Here is a 22,419-nt window from a genome sequence, read left to right as displayed (position 1 = left end):
CTTCCAACCTCAACGTATTTTTTTTCTCCTCCAAACAAAAAGACTTATTCCCTATTCTCTCCATTCCTACAACTTCAATTATTCACACTGCATTTTGTCCCTCTCTGTTTGGACCCGTTCTGCACACATCTGATTATTTCCAGGGGTTTTGCAAAGTAGTGATGAAACAGGGAGTATAAAGGGAGTTGGGAAGGAACCACCTCTTTAGTGTTCATGAGAAAAGGCTACACTTTGACCAAATAAAAAGTGGCTAAACTCTGCCTAATTCAATTTACTGTCCCTTTCATTATTACTTGGGTCAACACTTCAGCTCTAACTGAAGGTTAATGGCATCTTTGGAGAGTCCTTAGAGAAGCTGATGATAACAGGTTTGAACCCCAGTCTGGAAGGTAGTGAAGACATACCTCCCTTGTCTTGGATGAGTGCTCTTGTCACTAGGCTTCTACAGTTAGCTTTTACCAGCTTCTCCTTCTTGGGACATGTTTGAAAAGACTCAGATGAGCTTTGCTAGGTTCTCTGAGCAAAAGCGCATGTGGACCTTTCTTACAGAGATGCCTCCCACTTGTGATTTCAAGTGTATGAAAACATCTCTTTACAGCTCTAACCAAAATAAAGAAAATGAGATACTCAACATTCTCTAGTCTTCCGGAGTAAGAGTCACTAAGAATAAAGGTACTCAGAAAGCAACTGCTAAACGCTCTTACTTAGCACTTAAGCCATTATGGACTTCCACTTTGAGGCTCTCTAATTTGAGATACTAGAGACAGACATCTCAAATTTACATGTGTCTAGGAGCTGCTACCAAATGGAAATCCTTGTGTCCAGGACCACCAGCTCATTTCATCAAAGACTTTCGCTGCCTGGCTGTAAAAGGATTGCTATGACTATCACCAGTGATACAGCAATACATGGCTGTGGATCTCTGTGGGTGATGATGTTTGCCAAAGAAATAATCCATCCTTGTTTTGTGTTGAACAGTTAGGGAACCTGATGGAAGAGAGCAGATTCTGCTGATCTGCAATAAATCAGGTAGAACAGACAACACCAAAGGCAGAACTTGCAGATGCTGTGCCCGCAAGAGTCAAACATTATTTCTTTTCCATTATTGTTTTTTTAGGAAATACTTATGTCAGACATTGGGGTGGGTTCAGGTTTTTCCCTGAGCTATATCAATAATGAAATTTCTACTGAGCACTCCAGGAAGTATAACACAAGGTCAGTTGACTTCACAGCAAGCTGCCAAAGCTGCTAAGCCTACAGTCGTGCAGAACGCTGATCCCTGGTGGACTACTGGCTGCCAAACAACTTATGTTTTGCTATTTTGCAGCAAAAAGTCTTAAACTTATACTGTTCTAGAAGTCAGACACTGAGCTTCTTTAAATTTCAGATGTTTATGATTTCAATCTGCTGCGGTGATGGCATTGTTAGCCTGGCAACCTGGAGGCCAGAGCTGTCACTGAATACAAAATATTGAGTGAACTGTCATCTCTGATATAGGTTTGTGAGCTGAAGGGACTGTGAACTTAGCTACACCACACTGCTTGTTAGGCTGGTGCTCTCTAGTAGAGCTAATTTATATTTTTCACAGAAAAAGACAGCAAAACTTCTCTTGATTCCCAAAGTAAATATTCTAGTAATAACAGTAGGTTCCTTCTTTCCCTACTCTCCCTGCCCAAAACAACAAACCCTGCCAATCTGTTTTATGGCTGAAGTTTGTAATGCAAATGAAATATCTGTTCCTTTGTTACTCCCACTAAAGCTACAGTAAAGACTGAAAAAAATGCAAAGATCCATCTGTATGTAATTCAAGGGGAAAAGAAAAAGCAGGCAGTAAAAAACCCAAACAGATCATTCTGTCCCACCTTAGACTCCAAAACTATGAAGAACAAAATAACACAAAATGTGACAACAGACATGACAGATCTTATAGAGCATATAGATTTTGTATGTGTACCTGGTTAAGTGACTACAATATGTAAATAAAGTTTTACAGATGCAGGATCTGATTCACACCACTACCAGCACATCATTCTCTCCATTAATATGTCAGTGTGACATAGCATAAAAAGAATAGTTCAAGAAAATGTCAACCCCGTTCTGTTTACTGTAGCACTAAGAAATGTGTCTAGGCTTCTTGTGACAAGAACTTAAAAACTGCAAAACAGAAAGGTTGCAAGACACATGAAAGTTGTAAAGCTGTAACAGACATTAGTTCATTTCTTTTTTTTTATTATTATTATTATTTTTTGGAACACCGTCATGTGAAAAGTCTATGACTTGTTAATTGAAGGAAGATGACAATGGCATGAAGTAAGAATATCCCAGTCCTGTACATGAAAGAATGAGCATAGTTTTGCAGCACAATCTGTGATGTGTTAATTCCCAGCCTTAGCCGATGAAAGTGTGCAACTTTACTGTAGCCAGACTGTAGAAGCCTAGAAGCTGATAGCTGTGCTTTCTAACTTTCATATGCTGAATCAGTGTATCATTACATGGCACTGCTGTCATCCTCCTTGAATCAAAAAGCCATCACATCACAGACTGTAAGAAATTAAAGATCGATTTGTTCCCAGCAAAACAGAAAGTGACCAAAGGACTAGGCAGCTTTTGAAAGACTCTACCCTGAAACCACATTATAGAAACAGCCTGAAAGGGAAGGGCGTGAACTGTATCTGTCAGATGTCACAGGTCTGGGGAGATGAAGGGATTCCTATGTGAAATGTTTTACTATGTGAGAAGACAGGCAGGTACCTAGTAATTAAACATGCTCTCTTTCCTCTGAAATACTTTTCTTCTGATTTTTTCCCCCGGGGGTGGGGAGCAATGCAGCGTTGGGGCATCGGCCAAACTGCTGTTTAAATCGACAGCTGATACACAGGGGACTGTGGGAAAACTCCATCTTGAGCCCAGTTACTCCTGAGCTGCCCAGGGCCTAGAGAAAATGAGCTGATACAGAATAGCACTGGGGTCAGCAGTCTACTGAGCCTAGGTACCCTAACAGAAACTTGCATCTTCAAATTCGGTTGTTTGGAGAATTGGCCACAGTATTTTCATTCAAAGTTACTGCAGAATAAATGATGGAGTTATATTTAGTGCCAGTTTACCTTGCATTTGAATGTTCCAGTCAAAACATTTCCAATACACTCCCACCCCCCCACCCCCCCAAAAAAAGGCCCTTCAAAAGCTTGGTTTGGTTCTTGTACAAAACACATTTCAATTAGAAGGAAAGAACATACACACAAAAATCTCACTCCCATCTCTCATTGCAGATTATAGCAGAAGTGGTGGAAGTAAGCAAAGAACATGCAGATCTCTCCTACAGTCAGTACAGGTGCTTCTCTTCTGCAGCTTTACTGGCAGAAGCCATTAGTATAATGCTGGTTGTTTTTAAAACATCCTTCCTGCTTTCATTGCTGTAAACCACATTTATAGTTTAAACACTTTTCTTCGGGAACACAGTTTGACTCCACCCTTCTCCTAATGATACCTGATCTACTCAGTCAGGCTTAGGAGGTGTTATTCTGCTGACACTACCCTCTCAGAACAGTGTCAGGCATCTTATAGCAAAGGTAGTAGTGGTGTTTGCATCTTTCATTCCTCATGCAATCACTTCTGTGTTTTATTTCTATATTTGTGTGATAGGTGCTAGTTTGTTACATCAAATCGGGAAGTGATTTTACGGTGAAACGAGGCGCTAATTACGGGCTAAAACCACAACATCCTGCAATGAGGGCATGTACCCCGCCTGAGATAATTAAGTGGAGCCAGCGAGGCGGCGATGTTAGTTTAGATAGCCTAATATGGCAATGGCGAGGTCACACAATTGTAAAATATATGCATGACCTGAGGGTCACCACACACAACGCAGAGGAAGACTCCAGCCTTCATCCCCACGACCACCAGAAGGCTAAAGAAGACCCCCTAGCAACAGCCGGCGCAACCGCAGAAGTTACAGGAAGTGCCACGTATACCCGGAGCTGGAATCGCATATAAGGAGACTGTGAGGGGGGGATCATGCGCGCCGTTGGTGGAGCAGGAGACTCCCCGGCCGCCCAGCGCTGTTTTGCTTACTTGTGACTTGCTCAATTATTTTATTAAATTGGAGTTTATGCAACCCGGCCCGAGTGGTTGTCAATTTGTCGCGATTACCTATAACAATTTGGTGCCGTGACTCGGATACAGGCTTCCCTGGTTTCGGGACTCTGACTCAGGGGAGGCGCCCCATCCCATCTTCGGATGGCCCCTGAGTGGGTAGTTCCCCTACCAGAACCTGTATTTCCGAACCCTAAATCAGGACAAGTAAGCAAAAGAACTGCAGTACCCCATAAACTTTGTGCACGAAGATCCGGACGAAGACTCAGGACTGAGTGAGTATATGTATGCGGTTCCGTTCGGTTGGGGTGGGATCCCCGGAGCACGTGAGAAGTCCCCAGGGGAGTGCGGACCCTCCAGGAGAGGGGGTCCTTGGTGCGGACCCTCCAGGAGAGGGGGTCCTTGTGTAACAGGGGACGGAGTGAGTGCGGACCCTCCAGGAGAGGGGGTCCTTGTGTACGGAGTGAGTGCGGACCCTCCAGGAGAGGGGGTCCTTAGTGCGGACCCTCCAGGAGAGGGGGTCCTTGCGTACGGTGTGAGTGCGGACCCTCCAGGAGAGGGGGTCCTTGTGTAATAGGGGACCGAAAAGGGGCACCCGTCGGCCGACTGGGCCGCCCTCTGCGAAGGGACAACTGTCCTAGCAGATAAAGACTCGGGTGGTGTGAGTGCGGTCCCCTGCAGAAAGAGAGTTGTAATAGGGGACCGAAAAGGGGCACCCGTCGGCCGACTGGGCCGCCCTCTGCGAAGGGACAACCGTCCTAGCAGTAAAGACTCGGGTGGTGTGAGTGCGGTCCCCTGCGGAGAGAAAGAGAGTTGTAAAAGAGAGTGACTGAGGGGAGTGCTCCGGAAGATGGGACAGAAAAAGAGCAAGTCTTCTGATCCCATAGAGGTTACCCTAATGATTAAGCATTAGGATGATTGGCCTTCTAGGAAAGGCAAAAGTAAAAAAGAAAAATGGTATATTACCCCCTTTACTGGCCAATATATGGGTCTTTTGAAAATTGGATATGACAGGCTCTAAATATATATGTGAATTCAAAGGAGCCTTTTAGTTTAGAAGAAAGTGAGTATGCTAGTTTACGGATAAGACCAGATACTCAAACCATGATATTTACCCTGAAAGAGAAGGGTTCGAAGAAGAAAAGCAAAATATTGGAGGAACTTCCCGTTTCTCCTCCCCCCTATATTCCCTCAGCTCCAGCTCAAAACCCAATACCAGCTCCTCCTCGTAGCCCCCCCCCAACGACCCCGGACTGGGATCTAGACCCTCCTAGTTCCCCAGAAGAAACCCGAAGGGTCACGAGGAGTCAAACGAGGGGAGGTGAGCGACCTGATCAGCTGTACCCCTTGCGAGAACTCCCCATGGGAGGACCGCAACCAGGAATGGGTTTTGTGTCCATGCCCCTGAGTTCAGGGGACGTACGGGATTTAAGAAGGAAATGGGGAATTTATTAGAAGATCCTTTAGGGGTGGCTGAAAAATTAGATCATTTTTTAGGTCCTAGCCTTTATACATGGGAGGAAATACAATCCATCTTAAGCATATTATTTACAGTGGAAGAAAGGAAAAATCTGCAACTTTATTCCGGGGTAGACCCCAGTACCCCTGTGGGACAGGCTCTATTGAAAACATAGTTTGTAGCAAAGGCCTTTCCAGGTATCAGAAGGAAGCTAGAGAAGTTTTCTTACAGCAAAAAGTGCATAGCTTCATTTTTAAGATGAGCTTGAAGAGGCACTTTCAAAGAGTTGATGTAGGAGGGGTCAGAGTCTTCTGTGTATTTTTCTGCTGCTCTGAGTGGCAGTGCAGCACAAAGCAGATGAAAAATGAATTGGGCTTTCCTGTGATTCAGGCTTGGAACGCTTTCCAAAAGTCCTCTTCCCCATGACTCCTCCTAAATTATGGGTTGGGTATCAGAGGGAGAATAGGGTGCTCCATAGCACCCATCATAGAGTCAGGTGGTGGGTCAGAATCTTGACCCTTTTGAAAGAGTATTGGGTTGAGCTTTGGATACAGTGAGTCAATTTCTGTTTTAACCATGCAATGGCAAAAAAAAAAAAATCACCATGGGCCACTGATGGCAGAGGGGAGCCAGCCTCACCAGCACTGATGATTCCACCCTCACTGCTTGTGTCGTGTGGAATTGCTGTTGCTGGAGACAGCCCTCATCAAATTCAAGGTAATTTTGCAAAGCTGACATCTCTTTGAGCCGCAGCCACTGTTCATGGCCTTTGGAAGGCTAAATGAAAAAGCCTCTCAATGAAGCGGTGTTGATTTCATTTTTCATTAAATTGCAGCTCTGTGTATTTTACCTGCTTACTGACTCTTTTAGCTAGCTGGGGCATCACAGTATTGCACTCAAATTATTGCGAAAATATTTGCATTCTAATGCTATGAGGACTTGTGTCCCTATGTAGGATATAATGTAGCTGTGTGCTTTGTAAACAGAAAAACAGCAACTCCATTACCAGAAAATTTCTTTTTGAAGCAAATTCCCATTTTATATTGTAGAGGGTAAAATATTTCTGAGATGCTAACAGCTAGACCACTGGCAAGAGTAAGGGTTTGATAGCAAATTTTATCCCTTGCTGTGTAAAGAAACAGTTGTTAAGGCTTTTAGAAATGTGGACCCAAAAGGAAGGGGAAGAATCCAGTAAAAATACATTTGTTTTGGGAGGCTTCTTGACTTCCTTTCTGTGCATGCTATCAGGGTACGCTATTGTAGATGGGAACTCTCTAGAGTTAATAGAATCAGGGCCCCTAGACAAAACTCGGTCGGCCCAGGCTTGTGAATTGTATGCGGTTTTTAGAGCCTTAGAAATTTTAAAAGGTAAAATAGGGACTATATACACCGACTCCAAATACGCTTATGGAGTAGTACATACATTTGGGAAAATATGGGAAGAAAGAGGACTGATTAATTCACAAGGGAAGAATTTAGTGCATGAAAAATTAATTAGGAAAACCTTAGAAGCTCTGAGGGGACCTCAGAGAATCGCGGTAGTACACGTTAGGGGCCATCAAAAGGGCACATCTTACCACATAAGGGGAAATAATCTAGTAGATGAAGAGGCAAGAAAGGCAGCTTTACACCTATTGTCTGAAGGAAAAGAGGGCCACGATAAGCTAAATACCAGGATGAGTTTTACTAAACAGGAAATAGATAAATTACGACAAATAGGAGCCATAGAAAAAGAAGGTAAATGGGTGCTGCCCGATGATAGAGAAATTGTATCCAAAGGCGTGGCTTGGAGAATAATGAAAGAATTCCACCGACAGACTCATTGGGGAGTGCAAGCATTAGTGGACCAGTTTGGAACCAAGTATATGTGCATTGGAATATATGACATAGCAAAAAGACTAGTGGGAGAATGTTTGACCTGTCAGAAGGTTAACAAGCAACACCTCAGAGAAAAAGTCCCAGGGGGACGATCAATAGCCAAAAGGCCGTTTGAGAAAATACAGGTTGACTTTACAGAACTCCCAAAAGTGGGCAGGTATAAACACCTATTAGTTATAGTAGATCATTTAACTTACTTTGTAGAAGCCTTTCCCGTAGCCCGAGCAACTGCGAAATCGGTAGCTAAGATATTGTTAGAAAATATCATACCCCGGTATGGGAATGTAGTAGTCATAGACTCAGACAGGGGACCACATTTTACATCCAAAGTCATTAAAGAAACATTAGATCCTTTAGGAATCAAGTGGGAGTATCACACTCCTTGGCATCCTCAAAGTTCAGGACAGGTAGAGAGGATGAATGGGGAAATAAAAAAAAACAGTTAACGAAGCTAATGATGGAAACCCAGATGAATTGGATTAAGTGTCTACCTTTAGCTTTGTTGAATATACGAACTCAGCCCAGAACTGACACAGGAGTCTCCCCTTTTGAAATGTTATACGGGATGCCATATGATTTAGAAATACCAAAAGAACATCCTAAAGTAGAAGAGAGATTATTACAGAAATATATTACAGAGCTTATGAAGAGAAGACAAGAATTGATAAAGAAAGGACTAATAGTACAGAGATCTCCACTAGATGTAGCCATTCACCGAGTTAACCCTGGAGACAAGGTTTTAATTAAAACCTGGAAAGACTCATCCTTGACTCCCCACTGGGAGGGACCTTTTCTTGTCTTGCTTACCACAGACACTGCTATTCGCACCGCAGAGCGAGGATGGACACATGCCAGCAGAATTAAAGGGCCGATCTCAGAATCATCGTGGGAAGCCTTTGGAAACCCGGACAATTTAAAAGTAACCTTTAAGAAGAAACCTAGAAACCTCGATAAGTAAGACCACATTTTGTAAAACCTCACATTGTATCTGTTATCCCTTTGTGTGTTATGAATGTAGGATTTGTAAAGAGAAGTAGTGGACTCATTGGTAGTACGGGTACCTCCCTAGCGGCAGTTGTCGCCTTTGTTATGGCAAATTGACCTATTTGACATTAAAAAGGGATCTCAAGAAAAGATCGGTGGAATGGCGGGAAGCTTTTGCTAAAGGGGGTACAACCAGAGAAAGGTTGTACCTACGCCAACCACCCCGATCACATAAGGCCAAAATTGAAAACACCAATTGTACGTGGACCGTGCTGTATGTTGAGTGTCACTCTGGAGAACTGGGAAGCCTTTAAAAATCCAAAAAGCTCATACAGGAGGTTCCCCTGAAGAATACGGCTGCTGTCGAGAAGACGGTACACCCTGCTGCTCTGAGCAAAAGAGTAGGCAGAGGAGACAGAGACGTATGGAAACTGTGGGGATTGAGGCTGATAAGCCACCTCCTAAGCAGGGATACCAAAAATTGTAAGGCCCAGACTCTTTAAAGTCCCAGAGACACTTGACATCACGGATCGCCCCTCCAAGGCATTAAGGGTTTGTAAAATATCCGTTAGCCAAGCCATGGGTCCACTACTCCTCTGGAAGATGATTGTGCTGGGCTTAATAGGAAGACGAATCAAAGGGGAACATAATATACACCAACCCCTTAAGTGGTCATTAATAAGGTGGGAGGATCAAACAGTGATCCAAGTACGAAATGTACCCGGGAGTCCTACATTCACTGCTACTTTATGTGAGTTGGTGCCTATTGAACCATGTCTAGATCATATGGGGTTTTACTTTTGTCCTAGTTCTAATCCTGGGCGAGGATACTGTAACTACCCAAACTCTTATTATTGTGCTTATTGGGGATGTGAAACTATAGCCTCTGATTGGACTCCAGAAGCAGGGTTAGATAAGTTTTTATCAGTAAAATGGGGGCCTTCTGGGTGTACCCCCCCCTAAAAAGGATTTCCAGCTGGGGTATTGGGGAAATCCCCACTATACCCCCCCCAGGAACTTGTAAACATTTAGTGATAAATATCACCCATCCAGAGGATCCGGGATGGTTTTTGGGAAAGACCTGGGGAGTCTGGTACTGGGAGTCCGGGACTGATAGAGGTGGATTAATTTTCATAAGGAAAGAAAGTGTGCAATCCATTCCTCAAGCAATAGGGCCGAATCTAGTTATAGCAGAAACTGGAATTTCCTCCCTAATGAAGCAACAGCAAGACTTTAGCACCCTACGGGCGGCTGTAGATGAAGACTTGAAACGAATAGAAAAATCCATCACAGCCTTAGAAAAGTCGTTAACATCACTATCAGAAGTGGTGTTACAAAACAGAAGAGGGATGGACCTCTTATTTTTACAACAGGGAGGATTGTGTGCAGCCCTAGGAGAAGAATGTTGCTCTTATGCAGATCATACAGGAATTGTCAGGGATACTATGGCAAAGCTGAGAGAAGGCCTTGAAAGATGTAAAAAAGAAAGAGAAGCCCAGCAAGAGTGGTATGAGTCATGGTTCAGTCATGCTCCCTGGCTAACAACCTTATTGTCTACCAATGCGGGTCTATTGGCTTTATTAGTACTTGTGTTCACCTTTGGACTGTGTATAGTAAATAGAATAATTAACTTAGCAAAAAGCAGACTCGAAGCCGCCCACCTACTGTTGATAAGAAGTCAATATGAGAGTAAGCATAACCCTGTGCTCTCCCTGGCACAGGAGGCTGTTGTCCGATTTGATGAACAAATTAGAAAGGACCAAAACAAAAAGGGGGGATTGTGATAGGTGCTAGTTTGTTACATCAAATCGGGAAGTGATTTTACGGTGAAACGAGGCGCTAATTACGGGCTAAAACCACAACATCCTGCAATGAGGGCATGTACCCCGCCTGAGATAATTAAGTGGAGCCAGCGAGGCGGCGATGTTAGTTTAGATAGCCTAATATGGCAATGGCGAGGTCACACAATTGTAAAATATATGCATGACCTGAGGGTCACCACACACAACGCAGAGGAAGACTCCAGCCTTCATCCCCACGACCACCAGAAGGCTAAAGAAGACCCCCTAGCAACAGCCGGCGCAACCGCAGAAGTTACAGGAAGTGCCACATATACCCGGAGCTGGAATCGCATATAAGGAGACTGTGAGGGGGGGATCATGCGCGCCGTTGGTGGAGCAGGAGACTCCCCGGCCGCCCAGCGCTGTTTTGCTTACTTGTGACTTGCTCAATTATTTTATTAAATTGGAGTTTATGCAACCTGGCCCGAGTGGTTGTCAATTTGTCGCGATTACCTATAACATTTGCACAAGTCCTTAATTCTCTGGGCCCAGCCTTGCTGTTTTTCCTTATACTACAAAATACTTAAAATCCTCAAGTTATACCACTAAGTTACTAAAAACATTCTAACGAAAAAAAAATCACTGCACACAGGATGTGTTTCTGTGTGAGGATGGGCAGCAGCATGGAGGTCTACTTAAAAACTAGGAACCCCAAACCTCAAATTTTTCCTTGAACATTTTTCTAGTCTCTCTTATCATGACCTCCCTTCCATCAGCCTCAGTGAGAACTGGCAAATAACTATTAATACAAGACAGAAAACAGGAGATGTAACTAAATTTCCCTCAGAAATAAAGTGTCTACCTAAATAGGAGTCATGCTAATAGTTTTAGGAAGTAATCCTCTGTTTCTAACATTCCTCATCCAGGTCCTTTTTTTAGCAGCACTGTATGAGCCTGGTATTGAGGAGCCACAAATGTGGCAAGACAGGCTAGGAAGCACTTCTGCGAGAGCATGCTCCTTCAGGGCTGGGGCAGAAGGCATCTGTGCCATGCTGCCCACTGGTCCAGGTCCAGACCCAGGTTCTTCCCGTCACTGTGACATTTAGGGGAGAACATACAGTGAACTCCCTTTTTTTAATCTCAGGGATTTCATAAACTGCAGTGTTTTCATGGGCAACATGACACATTCTTTCACTGCAACACCATTAGCCCCGGAAAGGATTTAGTCATCCAGTACTTTTCTTTAGTTTCCCGATACATGAGAAAAGACATGAGGCATCCTAAGAAATCTGACATATTACAGCTGCCAAGGCAGGCTGCAGCCTCTTGCATTAGTGGCAACTGAGAGTTCACTTATTTGAACACAAAGAAAAGTCTGCCACAGAGCAATTTCTACAGGACTGGAGGAAGGAAACAGCTGTCTCCTATTTCTTAGATTACAGGGATAAACACATTTCCAGCCACAGCTTTAGGCTGTGTAACTCCAAAAACCTGAATACAATTTAAAGGGATTCTTGGGCCTGCAGAAGGGTCACACTAGAAGGCTCTTCTAGTTTAAAGCTTAAATTTTTTCTGAAACAAGGAATGCATCTGTTGGCATTCTTACAGAACTCAGCAAGAGTCAAAACAAACAACAGCATCAAGCATCACCTTTTAGAGAGAACATGTAGTATGCTGGAGGTTTACTGAGTTTTGCTTTATCGGGGAAGGAAACTGGGAGAGACTGGCTCCCTTTGTTAAGCCCTTGAATAGATGCCTAATACAAGTTTCAGCCTCACTGAGCATGGTACAAATTAACTATCTGGAACCAGCTACATGAAGAAGAGAGAGGAAGAACGAACCAGCTACACAAAGGCAAAGACTAAGCCCAGACAGAGCAACTTCCTTTGCAGAAGTAGTTTTCTCATTCTGGTACTTTGAATGATCCTGCTATATAGAAAATGTAGCAGTCAAGGAGACAAGTGTGAATTTTACAGAACAGAGGAGGATGTAGCTAAAATTTCTCAGCCAGACACTCAGTCCTGTAGATAAAATAGCAATAAAACTGCTTGAAACTGGCAAGTTATGCATGGAAACAGTGTGTAGAAGAAAAATGTGATCCAGAAGAGGACAGTCATTGTATAGTTTATGGAAGGATCTGTTTATTTTGTTCCTGGTTTTCTAAATGAGAACTCTGTGACTCTAGCTTTGGGGGTGGAAACATGAACCATTAGTACTAACAAGGAAGAATTAAGCTCAGTTAGTGAGTCATAGGCACTACACAAACTTTGCCATACGTCTGTGTTCCCCCATTTCACTCTCAAGTCTTGCTTCAGACTCTTGCAAAAGGCAAAATGCCAAAAAATACAGTAGGATGCAGTACTTTTGACCCCCCCCTTTTTTTTTTTAAAAAAATATGAACAGGTACCCTTTAGGGACTAGAGCAAAGGAACCTAGCAGTATCCCAGTGTGATAGGTGCTAATTTGTTACGTCAACTCGGGAAGTGATTATACGATGAAACTAGGCGCTAATTACGGGCTAAAACCACAACATCCTGCAATGAGGGCATGTACCCCGCCTGAGATAATTGAGTGGAGCCAGCGAGGCGGCGATGTTAGTTTAGATAGCCTAATATGGCAATGGCGAGGTCACACAGTTGTAAAATATATGCATGACCTGAGGGTCACCACACACAACGCAGAGGAAGACTCCAGCCTTCATCCCCACGACCACCAGAAAGCTAAAGAAGACCCCCTAGCAACAGCCGGCGCAACCGCAGAAGTTACAGGAAGTGCCACGTATACCCGGGGCTGGAATCGCATATAAGGAGACTGGGGGGGGGGGGGGGGGGGGGGGATCGCGCGCGCCGTTGGTGGAGCAGGAGACTCCCCGGCCGCCCAGCGCTGTTTTGCTTACTTGTGACTTGCTCAATTCTATTAAATTGGAATTTATGCAACCCGGCCCGAGTGGTTGTCAATTTGTCACGTTTACCTATAACACCAGGGTCTAAAATTCAGTTACTAAATTTCCAGGTCCTTAAAACAGGGTTTACAGTCTACAGAGAGGAGCTTCTACCTCCCCTAGACTGTGTTGAAAATTCCAGAGGAAAACAAGAATAAAGAAAGCAAATGATCACTTTTAATATATGCCACCTGGTCTCTGAGCAGGCAAAGCATTAACCCTGCACACTGGAATAAGAAGGAAAGGAGAGCCCTGTTGAACAGAGTTCTGACTGAGTGCTCATCATAGGCTGTCAGTGTGACTGAAATTAAGCTTCTCAGGCATCCAAACTGAAGGCTGCCAATTACATATTCCATTCATGATCAGAATGCATATGGAGTACTTTTTTCTTTGAAAATGAAGGCAAGGACAGGGCTCAAAGCCTTTTTAGTACTTGAGGGAAAGCAGCAGAGATTAAGTGTAGCTTCCTTACACATTAGCCTGTGTCAGTTTGTTTTTTTCCCCTTTTTGTCCCCACACACAGGAACTTCTGTTTGGTGAGCAATGGCCATTTTTCCACCTTCCTCACCACAGTAGGCCAGTGGTCTGCCCTCTCTTAGGCTCATACAAACTAAGGATAAAGGTGAAGAACAGGGCACTGATGGCTTCCTTCTCTGCTCCCTTGGACATACAAGTAGCACGCTTCCCCAGCGCTCCAGACAACCCTGCAGTCAGGACATACGGAGCACATGGATGACTGTATACCACCATCCCATTCCATGAACCTGGACTGGGCTGTGGTGGTTGGATTTTTAGAGCAGAGGAAATGCTGGTACTTTTGCAGCCAGCCAGGACATCCAGTCAGTGTTCATGCTCTGAGTCCAAAGTACATAAAATACACCATTTACCTAATGTTTGTGAGACAGCAGAAGAATAAAGTTTACCTGGTTGATCATAGGATGCCCATGCTAGGTTTTCTCCACATTTTCCATTAGCAGACTCAGAGCTGTGTTTGAGGACCCTCGTGGTAGCCAGTTCTTCTGCATACCTAGCAAAGGAATCCACACATTATGTCACCGACCACAGCCAGAGGCAGGCTGAGAGGAGGAAGAAGAAGGAATGCAAACCAGGAATGATGTTGAGAGGAGGATTTAAGCTAAGTAACTCAGTTCCAAATCCCTGAGGCCAAGGATGCTTTGAGTCTACATAGATCTAGGAGTCAGGAAAAGAGAAGGCCCAGAGGTCCAGTCATTTTCTCTGTCCTGCATAAGAGCTTGTCTCACTGCTGAGAAGGGCCTGGAGGAAACGATGGGCACAGATGTCCCTTCACCATTTTCTGTCCACATTTGAGAAACGCACAGGCTATCCTTAGCTGCAACTGCTGCAGGTAAAGAAAATGGAAGCACATGCAGGAATTGCTACAAGTGCCAGCTTCCTGATGTTTCTAGGGCACTGCATGGGAGTCACCTGCGCAAGAGACAATGTGGCTTAGAAATCAGAATACAGATGAAGACTTCATAAACTGGGGGGGAAGAGCAGAACCCAAGCCCTCCCAGTCAGGTTGGGTCAATGATTCGCTGTCAAACCAGACAGATATTTCCAGCATATATTTGCAGTAGTCTGTCCTGGGACCTCTTCAGCAACATATCCAGCAGAATAAGAGGTACACTTAAATCAGTTCTGGCTGATAAGCAGAGACTTGCTGCAAGCACTGTGAGGCATAAACTTAAATGTTCCTGATAAACAGACTGAAGTGGGGATTCACTCAAAGCAAGTGTAAAAAAGCTTACATTTAGAAATGAAAAAAAACCCAAACCCTCAAATATGAAAAGAGGAAGAATGTGCTAGGCAGCAGTACTGAAGAGAAGGGGACCACCTGGAAAATCTGAGGTAACAATTATGTATACTAACAAAAGGACTGTTTTTAGAGAAGGTAACATGTGCAAGCGTGTAGTAAGACAAAAAAATACATTGTACAATAGGATTAACAAGAACGTCCTGTGTAAAATGTAATTATTCTCTTTATTCAACATTGGAAAGGCTTCAGCTCAGAGACGGTGAAAGTGGAATGACCATTTGCTGTTTATCACAGCACAAGAAATAGGAGGCAACACACAAAATCATCACATAGTAGATTTAAAATCAAATAAGACACTGCATTTTTCCTCACAGAGTAAGCACTTATCGGAACTCAATGCCACAGGATGATGCAGAGACCAAAGCACATATGGGTTTGAAAAAAAAAAAAACCAACTGGACAAATTTATGGGGGAAAAGAGTCATACAGGGTTATTAAACACAAATGAAGAAGATGTAACCTGATGCTTAGGAAATCCATAAGCTGCAATTTCCAGGAGGAGATAATGGGGGAAGGACCAGTACTTTTGGTCTGTCCTACTACTTCTTCCCTAAACATGAAAATACTGAAGTAATGAAACATTACTTCTTCCCTTCCCTCCTGGCATCTGCCAGAGACAGGATATTGGTCTAGCTGGACATTTTGGCCTGAGTCAGTACTTTAGTTATTAGGTTCTGAGTTCCTTTTGTCCTGTTCCTCTCCCCTAAAAAAAGCGGGAGCATTTGGCTGACCCTGCAGCAAAATTTTTTCATTTAGAACTAATGAAAGCCTGTCAGTTGCTAGTTTGCTAGATCCTGAACTAGATGATCTCCTGATGTTCCTTCATGCCCTATATCACTGCAATTCTGTAATGTTTCTCTTCAGAGATTCACGCATTCCAAGCAAGAGGCAAGACTGGAACAAAGTAAACACAGCATGTGGACAATGTTGCCAAGGATTTGAGATGAAGGATGTGATTAATTTGCTCTAGCTCAGGCATCTGAAAGTTTGACATCTGAATCCGAGATTGTCACCTTTACAGTTAATGGAGATAAACAGGTATCTATGGAAGGTGACTCACCTCATCCTAAAGCGGGGATCCAATAGTCAGTTCATCTAACCTGTTTCAATTCTTGAGACTGAAAACAGTAGGAAACAGACCATTTTCAACATGGATAGAGAAGCACAGCAAAGTACCAGAGGTTACAGACAACGACTGCTACCCTGCCTGTTAGGTGACAGGGCAGAGAAGAACATTTGCATTAAATATACCAGATATACCTAAATAAAAGGTGAAGCTCTTTCTTGAATTTAGATTATGAAAAAATCTGTCTTGAAAGATGTGATTTCTTATATTTGATGTCTTCTCTTCAGATCAAACCATTTTTGGTTCTTGCTATCAGCCAGTTGCACCAGTCTCTGAACAAGTGTCTTAGCAGTTAAATTACTGACAGCAACTAAATACAGGTTTCCCACTGTTATGCCTCACAGTGGTGAGACTCAGCTGAGACCGGAAAAGACTGTAAGGAATTCCAGAATGACCTAAAAATACCCAGCAAGGGCAATAGCATATTTAGAGATAAACATGGAGCAATGCACATTTGACAGGATAATCTGAACTATTCATATAAAATGTTTTGTTTAAACCAACTGTAAATGCTTTGAAGATGCAACAAGTGCGATTGACAAGTCAATGAAATCTCTTCCTCATTGTGAGGCAGTAAGTAAAAGAAAAATAGAAATAAAAGAAACCCTTGAAGAATAGGAAAGAAAAACCCAGAAGATTACAAAGGCATGCAGATGAGTCACTGGCATTCCATCTCTCAGAATACTGTATCCAGTTATCATGGTGTCTCAAAAGAATGTGTGTGTGTGGGGGGAAAGACAGAATAAGAGTCTGCTTGCTACCAGAGGGCAAGTCTACATGCCATGTACACAGTGTGTTGTGCAGCACAATACTTGGTAGAGATTTCTGTTCTAGGAGTGAGGGAGCAGATGCATCCACGTAGCAGAGAGCAGCACCATGCTAAGACAGTAAATCAAGTTCTGGAATAGGCGTAGCCTCGCTGGCTCAGAGAGCTCTGCATGGTTACGGTAGAAAGCCTAATAGGAAATAAGTTATTGTGTCTGCAGGGATCAGACTGGCCACTATTTAGCTATAATGAGGTGGGAAGACATTTGATTTCTAAATAGTTTAAAGAACATTTTCTCCATCACATTTCCTTTGTATTTTAAGGATCTCTTCCTCAGCCTGAACAATGGAGGATCATGACAGATTTTCAAATCTGCCTTTGAAAACATTGCTGTAAAGGGAAAGGAATTAACCTCTTTGTTGGCCACAGCAAAGAGGGCAAGCAGTAATGGGCTCAAATTTCAGTAAGGAGAACTTAAATCAGACAGTAATAAGAACCAACAAAGGATAGTTCTACAATACATTAAACTGATAGGAAGTTGTGGAGTCTTCAGCACTGGAAAAGAAGCAAGACTGTTCTCTAGTCTGTCAGGAGGGACAGAAGTATACTGATTTTCCATTTGGGGCAGGGAGATAGACAATTTGATTTCCTGAAGTTACTTCCCCCTGCTTCTACTGATCTTACACCAGCCATCACTTCCTACACCAAGAAAAAGCTTCTTTCTCCACTATTTCAGCTGCAGAAGATGTTCTCTTGCAGGTGACAATACACCACCTGATACAGGTAGTGGTGAAGCATATTTTATGAAACTGCCCTCTGCAAAGGAGGAAGCACATCAGTGTAGACAGGTGCAGCCCACATCTGGAAGAGGGTGCAAGAAGATCTACACAGTTGTGATCACAGAAGTTTACATGTGAACAACTGGTGTTATATGATAGAAGAGAAGGGTTGGGTGAGGAAGGAGAGAGAGTAAAGTCTCTCACTTTCCACCCAGTAATGTTTCATTGAATATCAGCGTGTCAAAAGACAAGTATTTCTGCAGTATGTACAGTCAGACCATAAAAGTGATAGAAATCTCATTAGAGAAAAGAAAGGACTGAACTCACTGTTGCGCTCCTCTGTTTAACTTCTTGCAGAGTTTTAATGGGGGGACTCCATGTTTCTTCCGGTAGCCATTGTGTGCTTTCAAGACCTCTTCAGCAAATTGTTTGGAAGCTGAAATCACATTAAAAAGAAAAAAAAAAAAGAAAAAAAAAAAAAAAAGTCTATCAAATAAAGACATCAGTGAAAACAGAAAAAGCATACCTTGTAGACTGTGAAGCTGGTGCAGGCTGGACTGTTTAGTGGAAGAACAGCATACCACCTTCATTACCTTCATGAGTAGAATGAAATGAACCATTAAATGCCTTCCATCCAAGGACTCTAAGAGACACTTCAAATGGTATACTATAAATCCATTAAAGGTTGAAGAAAAATGTAAACCTTATTCCCTTCCTCAACAGCAAGGGACTTTAAGGTTAGTATGACTGATTTTCATTTTAAGATTTCTTTGCACTGCATGACCATTGCAAAGAAGTCTCAGAATAAATTAGACTTAGGTTCTTTGAGAAGATGCACTAGAAAGGCAAGTTATTTTCATTTTATACAAGAATTTTCTGTATTCATCAAAACACCATCTAAAGAAAATAGAGATATTAAAACGTGTAGAGGTATGCAAATACTTTGAAACCTGCACCATTCTTATTATAAATAACTGTCACAAGCGGCAAGTGGCCAGGACACAATGGAAACAAAGGAAATAATTGCTGGGGAGGATTTTTTTCTGTGCTAGAGTGTATTTGGTAAATATATGAACTCTGAATTTATTGCAAAAGTTTTAAAGGGCTCATGTTTGTACCTTGACGAACCTGGGAATTTCAGCAGCCCAAGGCAGAGGAAAAGTGACAAGTCACAGTGGCAAACCAGAAGTAATTCATTTTGACAGCAATTTCATGTTACCTCCCTTCACACCTTTGCAGAACTTTCCCAGACTTCACAGAAAAAATCATCCCTGAAGGTGCCCTGTGGAGTTTTCTGCTTTAAGAGAAATTTGTAATCTGAAGCAGGGCGTTGGGACAGAGAGAGAGGTATGGGTATGTCTTTAAAACAGAAAAATAGATTTCACTTTCTCTGTACTGCTGAAGCTTCTGAACAGGCCAAGATATATTCAAATATCAACTCTGCATTTACAGTGGACAGATTTCTACATTTAATTATGATTTACCAGCTCTATTTCTGAATATCCTAAATAGCAGGATTCCCATCACTTTGCTTGCAAAATACTTTCACAGCCCTGATAGACCCCATGTCTAGACAGTTTTTCCTGTTATTAACCTTACTTTTCCCAAGTTCTTTTCAATACTCTTGATTCTAACAACTAGAATCAATATTTACAGGGTGTATGCTATTCTGTTGTTTTTAATGATGTGTTTTCCCCCAATTTGCAAATACTGTTCTTGTAACTTTTTCCAAAAGTAATTACCCAAACCACAGTCATGCTTTAAGCTGTTCTCAGAGTTCTCTCTAGTTTCCCAATAGCTTTCAGATAATATGGCGGCCTAGGGTAAGTTCAATATCCAAACACACATAGAAGCCCTTATTGTTTCACTCAATGCTTTATAACTTTTGGATGTAGTTTGAAGTTGGGTTGATCTTTTCCGGATGAAAGCGTTAGTGCAGACATAGATCTAACATATTCTCCATCAACATGCTTTCGGGCTAGATTCTTTGGTATAAATTGTTGGCATAAGTTGCCTAGGAATTAAGCAACAGGAATTCCATTGAGTGATAAGGGATCTGCCAACCACCTCTCTCTTCCTACATTTTCCTTCCCACATCCCACCTTTCCCTTCAATTTTAATGAGTCATAATGGGCACACAAATTGCACATCATCAGATAGAATAGGTACCTCCACTTTGGTTCTTAAAAATCAATACACCCTTTTGCTAACAGGTCTGTCCCATCATTCTTATTATGATTGCTCCTAGCCCTCAAATTCCGTTAGGCCAGAAGTCTTAAACCTCTCATCTGCTGCATCATGGGGGAACATTCCCTACTTTCAAGGCTTTTATCACAGGTTACTGAGAAAAGCAAGCCTACAGCCAGGTGGCTTAACTTCATTGTGCTGGGGTTCATGTCTATAGCAGGGAAATTTTAAGACAGCCTGCAAATCAAAGAAGTTGAAATATAAGACATTAGAAACTGCATCACATGCTTCAAGCTGCATTTTTCTGCACAAGACCACCTTAGAGCTTGTGGCTGACATCACCTAGGCTTAATATCTCATCCACTCAGCATTAAATAGTGGATAAATAATCTGACCTGCAAGGGTGAAAGTTTTTTTTGTTGTTTTTTTTCCCCAAATGATTTGTTTCCAGTTACAAAAATAAAAAACAAACTCCAGAAAAAAAGCTTAAAATCTACTCAAATGCAGATTTTGTCAATTGTCAGTCCATCCATTAATGGAAATACTGAACAATCCAGTTCTGCATTAAGATTTTGACTTACAAAGACCAAAAAGTCATGGACCTAACTGACAGTTTCTTCAAGCCATGGCAGACACAGCTTTGCTGTGCCTTAAGACCCTCCATCCTCCTCTTCCCTTCCCTCAAAGGTGGTTGCTACAGAAACACTTATCTACCATGACTCAAGCTCATGTGCTAACCTTCTCTCTCATGTGCTGGTTCTCTTGTGCATTCTGATGTGTGGGGAGGGACTCCAAACTGCCAGATGTATTTCAGATTTGTTTTGGAAGACATGTTAAGTTTTTCCATTTTATCCATGTTCCATATACTGAGAAGCCAGATATTAAAAGTGAGAGTTAATGGGAGTTTTCAGGCTCCCACCCAGATGGGAACAACTTCCCAAACAACTTTGGAGCTGCATTTTTTTTTTTCCTTCACATAGACTGCTTAAACTGCTAGAAAAAAATATTTCCTAATGCCAGGAAGCTGTTTCAGATCATGAATCATTGCACAGCTTTTTTTTTTTTTTTTTAAGCTATTAGATACAGTTGCTTGTTTCTCATTATTCACACATTTACCTGTTTTCATTCTTCTGGAATGTCGACTAAGATGGACAGCACATGACAATGAATTTCTGGGCTATGATGTGGTATAGAGCACACTCTGCAGTTATGTTTTCTGCCTTTCATTGGTTCCGTTGACCAATTTTGGGTGACCATGAAAAAGTGAGCAGGGGCGTCTAGGCTGACTTTCCCCATGAGATTTATTATTCCGTCCATTCTTTTACTTATCTCTAAACTAAACAGTGCCAATCTACTCAATCTTCTTCATGTGAAAAGCCCCTACTCCCTCTTCTCTGAGTCCCATCTTCTCCTGCTCTTTTCTTCTCTCAACTTGGCTGAACTGAAGCGAATTAACTGAACACGCCTTCCATAACACTAGCTGCTTTGCATCACCTTTGCAGCCATCAGGTGGTCCTACAACACTGGTCTCGTAGAGCTCCAAGATGGCACATGGGGAAAGGGTAACAGTAAAATATTTTACAAAAACAGAAAACTCTCTCCACTCAAGACCTACACAGCAGAAATGCTGAAGGTAGCCCTTAATTCACCACTTGGCAGCCACAAAATTATGCCAGGCATACTCTGGACTAGCAAAAATATCACACTTTTTTGTGGCTAACCATCTACTCCAATGATTCAGAAAGGAACACAGTATCGATTTCTAGAAGTATCATTATTGTCTTCTCAGTGGTCTCTGTCCTATGGCTTATGGATTAATCTTCACAGGCAATTTTGTACTTTCCATACACACTAAGTTTTTCTGTTTAGTCTTCAACAGATAAGTAACATATAATGCAGTCAAAAAAAAGGACCTTATGCAGAATCCTACACAGAAGTTTCCCATGATGACTCTCTCAATCCATTTTTGAACCATGACATAGACCTCAAGTTTTCATCCTATGTGTGCAGGAAAATGGAGATAATGATCCCGCCTTTCAATTATGCCCCAAAATAAATACTTAGAAGTGTACCTGTATAATGACTAGAGCCATATTTCTGAAGCAGTACCTTCAACACATATTTCAAAGGACCCACCATTTTGGAAAGAGGTAAATGCAAAAAGTTGATGCCAACAACTTTGGTGATGCAACTCATCTTACACAGAACATCTCGTGTTATTTCCACACTCATTCCTGCCCTGAACACGGGGAAGAACATTATTTATCCAAACAGAACAACCCAAGTGTCAGAATACATGGAGTGGACACAAATGCAAAGTGGACAGAAAGCGCATGAAAAGGTAACTGTTTAAACACAGAGTACAGCTCTAATACTGAAATACCTTCAGTCTCACTTGACTGTGCAGAATTGCTCTACCTACTCTGATAGCAGAAATGGAGCATGGAAGGAGACTGCAGCAAATACAATTTTTAATATCCCCAGCAGAATTTTCTCTGTAAGAAAATTCAATAAGGGTTTAGGAAACTGCAAAATAATCATATCAACAAGTCCTCTATTACCTCCCAGGTAACTGAGGATGCCTCTATT

General features: G+C 42.4%; 1 protein-coding gene and 1 long non-coding RNA gene across 4 annotated transcripts in view; one reads left to right on the top strand and one right to left on the bottom strand.

Moving 5' to 3' along the window:
- The window catches only part of GLIPR2 (GLI pathogenesis related 2), a 35,190-nt gene that overhangs the window by 4,156 nt on the left and 8,615 nt on the right, over positions 1-22,419 (bottom strand). For both annotated transcript variants that reach the window (XM_067291081.1, XM_067291082.1), the window contains exons 2-3: positions 17,971-18,079; positions 14,059-14,162 (exon numbers count right to left, since the gene is read on the bottom strand). In XM_067291081.1, coding sequence (XP_067147182.1) covers positions 14,059-14,162; positions 17,971-18,079 — 213 coding nt within the window. The remainder of the gene's footprint in view (positions 1-14,058; positions 14,163-17,970; positions 18,080-22,419) is intronic.
- LOC136991277 (uncharacterized) lies at positions 3,322-10,676 on the top strand. Of its 2 annotated transcripts, none has more exons than XR_010883402.1 (2): positions 3,322-4,367; positions 8,242-10,676. It is a non-coding gene; the product is annotated as an uncharacterized lncRNA (long non-coding RNA). The 2 variants fall into 2 exon arrangements; XR_010883403.1 differs by having other exon boundaries at positions 8,068-10,676.

Source organism: Apteryx mantelli, chromosome 2, assembly GCF_036417845.1.
Source record: "Apteryx mantelli isolate bAptMan1 chromosome 2, bAptMan1.hap1, whole genome shotgun sequence".
Classification (NCBI taxonomy): domain Eukaryota; kingdom Metazoa; phylum Chordata; class Aves; order Apterygiformes; family Apterygidae; genus Apteryx; species Apteryx mantelli.
The sequence above is the reverse complement of the archived record's forward strand: the minus strand, read 5'-3'. Positions and strand labels throughout refer to the sequence as shown.